This window comes from Salvia hispanica, chromosome 2, assembly GCF_029641045.1.
Source record: "Salvia hispanica isolate PSC_SH4W2 chromosome 2, Shi_PSC_v1, whole genome shotgun sequence".
Lineage (NCBI taxonomy): Eukaryota > Viridiplantae > Streptophyta > Magnoliopsida > Lamiales > Lamiaceae > Salvia > Salvia hispanica.
Window position 1 is genome coordinate 44,740,194 of NC_142693.1, and position 11,350 is coordinate 44,751,543.

The 11,350-nt window shown below is 35.9% G+C and overlaps 1 protein-coding gene across 2 annotated transcripts; it reads left to right on the top strand.

Annotated features, from left to right (window-relative positions):
* The first annotated feature begins 943 nt into the window (after window positions 1-943).
* LOC148932498 (kinesin-like protein KIN-14I) lies at window positions 944-11,350 on the top strand. 2 transcript variants are annotated; one of them, XM_089065431.1, is made up of 24 exons: window positions 944-1,095; window positions 1,503-1,774; window positions 1,933-2,005; window positions 2,170-2,301; window positions 2,381-2,619; window positions 2,794-3,121; window positions 4,451-4,547; window positions 4,659-4,840; window positions 5,011-5,126; window positions 5,268-5,370; window positions 5,719-5,871; window positions 5,990-6,136; window positions 6,225-6,449; window positions 6,614-6,778; window positions 6,851-6,955; window positions 7,097-7,237; window positions 7,325-7,519; window positions 7,653-7,779; window positions 8,757-8,959; window positions 9,046-9,228; window positions 9,448-9,543; window positions 9,690-9,887; window positions 10,285-10,556; window positions 10,857-11,350. In XM_089065431.1, exons 2-24 carry the CDS (start codon window positions 1,632-1,634, stop codon window positions 11,047-11,049), a joined length of 3,816 nt encoding a protein of 1,271 aa, XP_088921557.1. In that variant the 5' UTR covers window positions 944-1,095; window positions 1,503-1,631; the 3' UTR covers window positions 11,050-11,350. The 2 variants fall into 2 exon arrangements, with proteins under 2 accessions (XP_088921557.1, XP_088921558.1); XM_089065432.1 differs by having other exon boundaries at window positions 1,024-1,161.

The following is an 11,350-nucleotide window of genomic DNA, read 5'->3' on the forward strand; positions in this document are numbered from 1 at the left end:
ACTAAATACTCCATCTGTCCTATTAGAAATGAAACGTTTTTCTTTTTAGTTTGTCCCATTAAAAATGAAACGTTTCCTAAAATAGAAATATCTCTATCTCTACTTTTTCATCTCTCTTACTTTACTCTCTCTTCATTAACTCACAAAACAACTCTACATAAAAACTTGTGCCGATTTCCAAACGTTGCATATTTAATGGGACGGAGGGAGTATGTGTTAAATCGATTGAAATCGTAATTAGAAATTATTTATAGTTTAAGATCTCGTACATATATTAAGAGAAACTTATTTGTTTTCAATTTGTAGTTAATTGTCACTTTGTAATCTCAATTTATCGCTTTTAACTCAATTAAATAACGTTACGCCTCCATATCGCTTTTAACTCAATTGATCTGGATTGTTAGAACATTATAACAGATGACAAAATAATAGTAATAAAAAAATCAATACAGTGTCAACGGTTGATGCTGTGTTGACATTGTGTTAACATCAAAATCTTAAAATTTTACACCGTGTTTAGAAGTTTGAAATTTGTACAATATATAAAGTTTGTATAAATGCAACAAATATATTTATTAACCTAATAAGACCTCTATATTTATACGATATAAAATATAATCAGTTCAATCAGCACCATCATGAACTAGCTATATAATTAACATAAATGCAACAAATACGCCTATAATTTTTTTGCATTTATAGAGTTCTCCAATTATTGGGGAATGATTTACATTCTAAATGACACCCAAATATAAATTTACTTTCCACTTTTGTATAAACATGGATATATAATAATGCTAACAACTTTGAACTTTTAAACAAAAAAAATAATACTCATACCACTGTTTGAATAATGTTATTATGAAGCTAGTAGAACATTTTTAATAAACCAGCATAATAGCAATATTTGAGAGAAATAAAAAAAGGAGAATTGAAATTGTAGCACAAAAGAAAATTTAAAAATCCTCTCGTGACCCTCACCACCTTCTTTCTCCCTCCTCCTCTCCTCTCTCTCTCTCTCTCTCTCTCTCTCTCTCTCTCTAGCTGGTTCTGGGCATCATACATTTCTTCATCAGACATTGATTAGTTCCTGCGGTACATGCTCTGCTCCGTGTTACTTGTTGCTATTACACTTTTCCGCAGATTTGTTTAGCGCATTAGGTGAACTTCCTCTAATTTGGGCGTTTTCTCAGTGTTTTTCCACAACTTTCTGCTGCCATTTACTCTCGTCTATCCCTACTTCATTCTGGTTTACTCATATTATCTACTGTATTTGTTTTTCTCAATTCACCGCTGCAATTTTCGATAGATGCTGTTAATTCACTGTTTTTTTCTGGGATTTGTGCCGGATCTCAGGGATTGGGGTTTATCCATACTGATCTTAAACACGGTTTTCTTTATTGCCATTGTGTTTCGTTACTTCTACTCTGCTCCTAATTTCTGCTCTATTTAAAAAAATAGTAAAAAATTTGGTTCAATGTCTTTGTTCTTTTTGGCTGCAGATAGTTTTTGACCAGATTGCGAAAGGGCTTGATGAATTAATTCTGATAAGAGAAGCAGAAAAAGAGAAAATTTTAAGAGAAGGAAATGGCTTGAATTGATTTCACGGGCATTCGTGCTTCTTAGAAGAAATGGCAACTGATATGGCACACAGTTTGAGATCAAGCCGGTCTTCATTTGGCTCTAGCAATGGGTTTGAAACCCCTTCGCACAACTCCTTTGCTACCTCAAACGGTGATGATTATGACTCTGATGGTTCCAACTTCGCTCCACCGTAAGTTAGCTCATTTCATCGTGCGCTCTACTTTTGGATTGCCATTTATAGGTTTTTGGTAGTGAGAGACTAATTTGGATTTAAATCTATATTTATTTTTACACTAAGTAGCAATTATGCCAAAATTTACTAATCTTATCATGTCATTTGAGTTGCAGTACTCCGAATACCCTGTCGTCAGTTATGCCACCTGAACTTGCTGGTGCTATACCGTTGATTGACAAGTTCCAGGTGAACATCCAGATTTCCCTTTTCAGAGATTGTAATGAATTATACCCCTTGTATCCCCAACACGTCAAAATGCCACACATATTTTTGGAGTGACTAGCAATTTGTTAGGGTGTGGAATGTGGATATTCAACTCTGGTAGTTTCTAATGATTTTTCTTTATTTAGGTCGAGGGATTCTTGAGGGCTATGCAGAAGCAGCTTAATTCAGCTGGGAAACGCGGCTTCTTCTCTAAAAGGACAGTTGGAACACTAGTCCGAGAAAAATTTACCTTTGAGGATATGCTATGTTTCCAAAAGGTTTTGATCCAAAATGGTTGTGTATTAATGTTCCTCTTCCCCGTTTTATATGCTAAATATAGATGCTACCTTTTGGCAGGAACCTATCCCAACTTCGTTGCTTAAAGTAAACAGTGATCTAATTAGTAGAGCAGTTAAGCTGTTCCAAGTCATCCTGAAGTATATTGGGGTTGATTCCTCTGATCGAGTTTCTCCAATGAGCTTAGATGAACGCATTGAGCTTGTTAGCAAACTATTCAAGCATTCTTTAAAGCGTTCTGAACTCCGAGACGAACTATTTATGCAAGTCTCGAAGCAAACAAGACATAATCCTGATAGGTTTGTGTTTAGGTTCCCGATTTGAAGTTTTCAAATTCTTAATCTAGTTGGTTTTTACTCATTGTCCTAGTGTTTTTATCTAGGTTCTGAGATTGGTTGGCACACTTTCCTTTATTCCCATTACTCCATGTTACTTGTTGATTTGTGGTTGGTTTCGTGCTGTGTTGTAAACAGGCACTCATTAATTAGGGCATGGGAGCTGATGTATCTATGTGCATCCTGCATGCCACCTTGCAAGGAAATTGGTGGGTATTTGTCCGAGTATGTACATACTGTGGCACACAGTATCAGTAATGATTCTGATGTCCAAGTTCTTGCTATGAACACATTGAATGCATTAAAGCGTTCTGTTAAGGCTGGACCAAGGCATACAATACCTGGACGCGAGGAGATTGATGCTGTTTTAACTGGTAAAAAGCTCACAACTATAGTTTTTTTCCTGGATGAGACCTTTGAAGAGATTACATATGACATGGCCACAACTGTAGCTGATGCTGTTGAGGTACTGATCACACTTCCTCATATGTACACATACATTTCATATTTGTGGGTGGCTGGTACAATAAGTACAGAAAAATTGGTGTAATAGGAAACGCTTTTGTTGAAGTTATTTATTTTGTTTATATAAAACATTTAGTTTCTCTATGGAGGCTTTAGTTGTGATCAAATGAGTACTTAGTTACCTACTGTGATCTCTCATGAGTCGTGTGGGCTAGGCTATTTAAGGATCTCCCATGCATGAACAATTATTCACAACTTGGCAATTCAATGACAATGTCTCTCTTTATTTACCTGTTTGTTACCTTTGAATGGATTACCCTCATTTTTTAGAAAATTTGAGAGTATACCAAATTGTTTTCCCTACTTATGATTAAATTCTTGACAATTATACTTTTACTAATGCATGGTGCTATAGAAAGTGTAAATACATATAATGTTAAGTTCCATTACTGTTTGAAACATCAATTCAACCTGTACTTGCTCTTATGTTGTAAATTTGAAGCCTGCAGCTGACACTATACAAGATCTTCCGTCTCTTCCCCCTTTTCCTTCATCATTGTCCAATGTCACTAGGGGGTTGTTTTGGCTGTAGTTTATCACATAAATGTTCTCTCTCCCTCCCTGTAGTGAAGAATGGAATGTTGTGTGCATAGTACGACGATGAAGCATGGGATGTCACAATTAATACATGACTAAGAGAAAATTGAGTAGTTGACCAAATTGCTAGTTGTTCTCTAATTGACAGCAACTCTCTGTGGAGAGTAAGATGGTTTGGTCACATTCGATCTAGGCTTATTGATGTATACATCCTAATAAAACCTAAGAAATGTTTAACCTCATGAGTCATGATGATGAAATTACATCAGACTAGGTTATCAATGGGATTCAAAACCTTGCAGATAAATAGTAAAGCAATCCAATAACATAGGTCATGATAATGAACAATGATAGTATGCTACTTTCATGGTGTATGTCCTTTGTGGGCATCGGGCAGATTACACAGAATATTCAAACTTTTAGTGCAGGATGCTTCTTGTCTAGAATTCTAAATACATTATTATGAGTCTCTCTCTCTCTCTCTCTCTCCCCCCCCCCCCCCCAACACACACACAGAGACAAATAGATAGAATTGGTGATTGATACAATACAAATGAGTGTAAAGATACGTGAGTGCATTATTTATTATTTGAACTCAATTTTTTATCAACTTAAGTGCAGCTTCTGATTTTGGAAGCATGCTAAATTGCTAAGGTTGTTGTGAAATGAGTTGAGGAGGTGTTTATGATCGAAATGTGTTCTTATCGTCTATTCTTCATTGTTAAAACAACAGGAGCTTGCTGGAATAATCAAATTATCGGCATATTCTAGCTTCAGTTTGTTTGAATGTCACAAGGCTGTTGTTTCAAAATCACCAGACCCTGGAAATGGTACTCATGTAGATATATTTTGTTTCCAAAATCATCAAGGAAATACATGCTTCCAATTATCCATCATAAAATTCATACAATGCTAAAAATCTATTCTCATATGTTCTGTAGAGGAGTATATAGGTTTGGATGATAATAAGTATATTGGAGATCTACTTGCTGACTTTAAGGCTTCAAAGGATCGAAGTAAGGGGGAAATTTTACAATGCAAACTCATATTCAAAAAGAGGCTATTCCGGGAGTCAGATGAAGCTATTATAGACCCAATGTTTGTGCAATTATCATATGTCCAAGTATGTCTCCTTTCCTTGATTCTTGTCTTTCATAATTTTGTTATATTTACATTTTTTTTATTGCCAATTCACTTGCTTCTATTGTTAAACCTGATTGGCTCAATTTCAAGAAATTTGCTCACTATTTCATGGCAGTATCTTCCTCTCACATTCTTTGACCCTTTCTACAGCTACAACATGATTATGTATTAGGCAATTATCCTGTTGGAAGGGATGATGCTGCACAGCTATCTGCTTTGCAAATTCTTGTTGAAATTGGATATGTTGTTTCTCCCGAAACATGCACGTTAGTTGCCTGACTCCATTTCTCTTTGCTTTGCTTTCTGAATGTTTAACTTGTTTATTTATTGCCGTTTAACTTGTTATCATGGAAGTTATGGTGAAATATGTTTTTTTCTTCTTGTTGGTATGCTCAACCACATATCAGAGATTGGACATCACTTTTGGAAAGATTTCTCCCAAGACAACTTGCCATCACTCGAGCCAAGAGAGACTGGGAGCTGGATGTTCTTTCCCGTTATCGTTCCATGGTGAGAATTTTTGTTTTATTTTTCATTTTTCTTGACCTACAGTACTATTATTTTCTTTTCAGATTTTGTAAACATCATCATGCTTATTCTGTATATACAAAGAATTGAGTAACACTAGGTATTTATAGTATACAATGCATATACGTTGCTTATAGTTTTTACTATTTATCAATAGCTTGCGTAACTTCATTCCCTGCCAGGTAGTATCTCCTCATCATTCAAATCCTTTACAATCTTCTATATTTCATTTCATTTTGATAGTCTGTATGTTTGTCAGGATAAAGACTAAAGAGTCATTGTGAACAATGTATACTGGAGGTTTATGTAGTAAATTGTGTTGAACTTCAGGAAAATTTGACGAAAGACGATGCTAGACAACAATTTTTGCGGATCCTGAGAACGCTTCCTTATGGGAACTCAGTGTTCTTTGCTGTCCGTAAGATTGACGATCCCATTGGGCTCCTGCCAGGGAAAATTATACTAGGCATTAATAAGCGTGGGGTAAGTATGAATTCTACTTTCAGAATGACATTTAAAACCACAAATCTGATTCCTATTTTAAAATGGCATTTAAAACCACAAAGTCTAATTCCTAACTATGATCGCTTGTCACCCAAAGGTTCATTTCTTCCGCCCAGTGCCAAAGGAGTATCTACACTCAGCTGAGTTAAGGGATATAATGCAATTTGGCAGCAGTAATACTGCTGTATTTTTTAAGATGAGGGTTGCTGGTGTCCTGCATATATTTCAGTTTGAAACTAAGCAGGTTAGCTATTTGTGATTTTTGTTCATATATTTCGTTCTTGTTTCCCTTTGTCGTTTTTCAATAAACTCCGACGATCTTATTGATTCAGGGGGAGGAAATCTGTGTTGCCCTTCAAACACATATAAATGATGTAATGCTTCGTCGGTACTCCAAAGCACGTGCAGTTGCTTATGGTTCAGTAAATAATGGTTCAGTTAATGGTTCGGTTAATGGAAGTCCTTCTCATAATGTTCGACCTCCTCTGGACCCGAATGAGAAGCGTGTTCTGGAATTGTCAAAATCTCTTGAAGAATCAGAGAATAAAGTCAATCAAGTGAGTTTGTGAATCACTAAAGTAATTGCTAATACCATCTAAAATATTGATGATAATTGCTTCAATGACTAACTTCTACTTATTAGTTTCTCTTGCTAGTCATTGTTGTCATATATATACAAAATTCTCTTCAACTCAGACAGCTCATTCTTTTGGCTATCCAGTTGCAAGAGGATCTGCATGAAAAGCAGAAGCAAGAATTGGAAATGAAAGAAGATTTGGAGAGTTTGAAAGGCAGACTAAGGTCTGAGAAAAAGTATTTAGAAGAAATCATCTGTGAACGTGACAAACTGAGAAACTTGTGTGATGAAAAAGATTCAGCAATTCAGGTAGCATTTTTGAAAAGAATGTGCTCAATTTTGACTAGAGTTTGCATATTCTCATCCTCCGACTGTCTGTAGGCTGCATTATTGGAGAAACAGAACATCGAGGTGAAGTTGGTGAAGCTAAATAGCCAAGGGTTAGAAAACAATATGAGGAGAGAGTTGGTTGAAACAAATAATCAGGTATTTATGTGTCTTTTCATTATCTTTTTTTCCCATTAAAGTGTTATTGTGATTAAATAATTTTTTAATGGATGTTCTGGTTAGTCCAATTTGGCACATATGATTTATTCTTCATTATTGATCATCTAGTTACAATGACAGGTCTTGAGTAAGGTTCAAGATGATCTGAAAGCACGCACATCTGAGTTGCATGATGCAGAAGAAACCAACAAAAAACTTGCTAGTGAAAGAGCATCTCTTGAAGAGAAACTTTCAAGGCTCCAGAGGAAGAATGCTGATGAGGTAACGACACCATATTTTTGTAATTTGGACAACTCTATACTATAGAGCATAAATGACCTGAAAATTGCTGTGACACTTTGACTGCAGATTGCTATTTTTGAGGGGAACTTTGAACAAGAACGAAAGAGCTTGAAACTTCGTGTTTCAGAGCTTGAAAGGAAACTAGAAGAGGCCACACGAAATCTGGATGCTGCGAAGTCAGCTCTTGCCCTTAAGGACACAGAGATATCTGCATTGCAAAATAATCTCAGGGAATTGGAAGAACTTAGAGAGATGAAAGAGGTGGGTTAAAATACCGAATTTTTTTTCCTTTTTAATAGATTATGAGACTCGTTGTGTGTGTCTTGTATTGTTCAAAAGAGAATAAACTATAATGTTAAATTGTACAAAAGTTTGAAGGTTTGTTCTTAAACAGGAAATTGATAGAAAAAATGAGCAGACTGCAACAATTTTGAAGATGCAAGGTGCTCAGTTGGCTGAGATAGAGGCCCTTTACAAGGAAGAACAAATAATGAGAAAAAGATATTTCAACATGATTGAAGGTACCATCGACACCCTAGCTATGCATGGCCGATGTCTGTTATTTGAATGATAACATATATGATGCATCACACAATTCGAAAACTCTCATTCTTGATTCCATCCTCTGTCTTGTTCCCATTAGATGCCAAATATTCATCAAGACACCCTTCTAGCCCCCCTATTTAACTCTATTCCTATCCGAATCTGAACTGGGCATGGATTTAAATTTTATATATTACTTTAAATGTACTCCCTTGGTCCCACTATAAGTGACTCGTATTCCTTTTTGGGATGTTCCACCTAAAGTGAGTCAATTCCTCTTTTGGGAAAATATAACACTATTACTCTCTTTTATTTTATTCACTTTTCACTTCTTTAATTCATTTTCTTTCATAATTTATTCTCACTCCCTTAACTCTAGAAACATCATTTTCTTAAATTACGCACCCAAAAGAATGCCTCACCATAAGGAGGGAGTACAATTTTTTAGTGTAATTACTCTCCCTCCAATAAAACCTCGGATTTGAGAAATAGTCAGTTTCATACACTGACTAACGATACAATTTTCGGAGGGAAATTGCTACTACATCTTTGATGAAACTGGCACACTCCAGAACCAAAAAAGGGAACTGGAGCATAGTAATATATGAAAAAAGATATGTACTCCCTCCGTCCCACTCAAGATGTCCACCTTTCCTTTTTAATTTGTCCCACTCAAGATATCCACTTTCTATATTTGGAAACAAATCTCTCTCTCCTCTCTCATTTAAATACTCAACTGCTTTTTTCTCTCTACTTACTCAACCTAACAACTCCCTGAAATTTTGTGCCACTCAAGAATGTGGACATCTTGAGTGGGACGAAGGGAGTAGTTTTCTTTCAAATTTAAGTGTTCTTTCTTCGTTGACAAAGTGTCTACGGTATTAGAAATGCCTTTTCCATTATCCTTATTTTTCAACGACTACGACTATGCTTTGAGACTTTACTTATTGTTCAGACATGAAAGGCAAGATTAGAGTCTATTGTCGACTAAGGCCTCTCAGTGATAAGGAAATATTTGAGAGAGAAAGAGATGCTCTGAGGAATATTGACGAGTTCACTGTAGAGCATTCATGGAAAGATGACAAACTGAAACAACATTTATATGATCGAGTTTTTGACGGGCATGCAACTCAAGATGACGTTTTTGAGGACACCAAGGCAAGTCTTATAGGATTTTGTGTGGTTGATTGTGACATACATTCTCACTAATATGACTAACATGGTTGTTGTCAACTTTAATGCAGTACTTAATACAATCCGCTGTCGATGGATATAATGTGTGCATATTTGCTTATGGACAAACTGGTTCTGGGAAGACATTTACAATATATGGATCTGAAGGGAATCTTGGGCTAACTCCTCGAGCTATATCTGAACTTTTTCGAATTATGAAGCGGGATTGTAAAAAGTTCTCTTTTACTCTGAAGGTAATAAATTTTATTCTGTAGATCAAGTTGTTCATTCAAAAAAATAATTTGTCCTTTAATAGAACCAAAAGAGTGATTGTTTAACGTTATAATGAACTGAATAATTCTATGGCTGATTTCTTCTTAATTAAAAAAAAATGAAATCAACAGCAAGGCATGTATTACCAATTTGTATTTGTTGTTTATTAGCTTGACTAATTATTTTATGAACATATGCAGGCATACATGGTGGAACTATACCAAGACACTCTAATAGATCTCTTGCTCCCAAAAAATGCGAAACGTTCGAAATTGGAAATTAAAAAAGATTCAAAGGTATTGCTAAAATAAGCAGAAATAAAAATAAAAACTAACCCCTTGTATTTGAAATTTATGATTTTTATACATGCTTAATTTGGATATGTTTCCCTGATTGATATCCTTGTGCTTTTAATGATTCTGTTTCTTTTTTTTATTGCCAGGGAATGGTTGTTGTCGAAAATGTGACTGTCTTATCAATTTCATCACATGATGAATTAAGACGTATCATTGAGAGAGGATCCGAACAACGGCATACAACTGGAACTATGATGAATGAGCAAAGTTCAAGATCACATCTAATACTCTCCATCGTTATAGAGAGCACCAACCTTCAAAGTCAGTCAGTTTCCAGAGGAAAGGTATTATATCAATCTATTGTTCTCAATGTGTAAACTAATCAACTTTGCCTTAGCAAAAGATATCTTCAGCAAGTTCGGATATTCTTGCCCCCTGGAATATGAACTTAATATTAGCTGCTTAGGATCTTTCAGCTTTCTTTAATTTGTGACCCGTAGGAAAAGAATGTCCTAGTTTAACTCAACCTAGAACTCTCGACTGCTAGTGTAATCTTGTAAGTGTCACCTTAGATTTGGAAAAGAAGACTACAAGAGTGGGTTAGTTGTAGGCTTTCCGGTCTGGTTTTTCTAGAAGATAACACGTCCATGTTGCTACTTCATTTACTAACCGTGAACTTTAATATGTCAAGCACCCTAAACCCACTATTCTGATTTTCTTAGTATTTTAAATCTCATGCAGCTAAGCTTTGTTGATCTTGCTGGATCTGAACGGGTGAAGAAATCGGGTTCTTCTGGTGATCAGTTGAAAGAAGCCCAGAGCATAAACAAATCACTTTCAGCCCTTGGAGATGTTATTGGCGCTTTGTCTTCCAGTAATCAACACATCCCTTACAGAAACCACAAACTGACCATGTTGATGAGTGATTCACTCGGTGGTAATGCCAAAACGTTGATGTTTGTCAACGTATCACCGGCCCAGTCCAATCTGGATGAGACCTACAACTCTTTATCGTAAGCTAGCTTTCTCTCGTACTTAACTAGGACAATATATCAAGTAAAAAACATACGCGTAGTTGCTTATTTTATCTGTGGGGATGATTGTCATTTAAATTATTACTTTTTGTTGACTTCTAGTAAATCTCATAACTTATGAAACCAGAATGTGAGTTATGAGTGGGATTGACTGGAAGTCAATGAAAAGTTATGATTTACTTAAATGATAAGTATCCCTTTTATCTGTGTGGAAACTACTTTGATTGGTGAAGCCACAAAATGAAGTTAAATCTTACACCTGTGGTTACTTGACTTCAGGTACGCTTCTAGAGTCCGTTCAATAGTGAACGACCCTAGTAAAAACATATCGTCTAAGGAAGTAGCTCGATTGAAGAAGTTGGTGGCTTATTGGAAGGAGCAGGCGGGTCAAAGAGGGGAAGACGAGGAGCTAGAAGAGATCCAAGAAGAACAAACCCCAAAAAACAAGTCAGATAATCGCCATTCCCTGTGAGGTAGGTATATAAGCTCTATGCAATTGCCGGTCTTGCCAGAGCTTCCCAAGTAGCTGGCCAAGGACATACAGCAGTATTCTGTCAAATGCTTGTTTGCGTTGCTCCCTTGTTGCTGGAATCTACAGACTCAAATTGTTGTGGCAAGAATGCTTTGTGTAGGGATATCATCTTCCTAATTTTGTATAGTAGGGATGTATATTATTGAGATTGCGACCACTGTTTGGGACTGCATTCCTGTCACTCATTTTATTACAGTCAAACGTTGTACATATGATATCCTACAATTATTTGTTCGACCGA

Bases quoted from the DNA above. Each gene is read 5' to 3' on its own strand.
- LOC148932498 (XM_089065431.1), top strand. From the start codon at position 1,632: ATGGCAACTGATATGGCACACAGTTTGAGATCAAGCCGGTCTTCATTT. The intron at 2,006-2,169 runs GTGAACATCCAG...TTCTTTATTTAG, and splicing joins CGTTGATTGACAAGTTCCAG to GTCGAGGGATTCTTGAGGGC. The intron at 9,544-9,689 runs GTATTGCTAAAA...TTTTATTGCCAG, and splicing joins AAATTAAAAAAGATTCAAAG to GGAATGGTTGTTGTCGAAAA.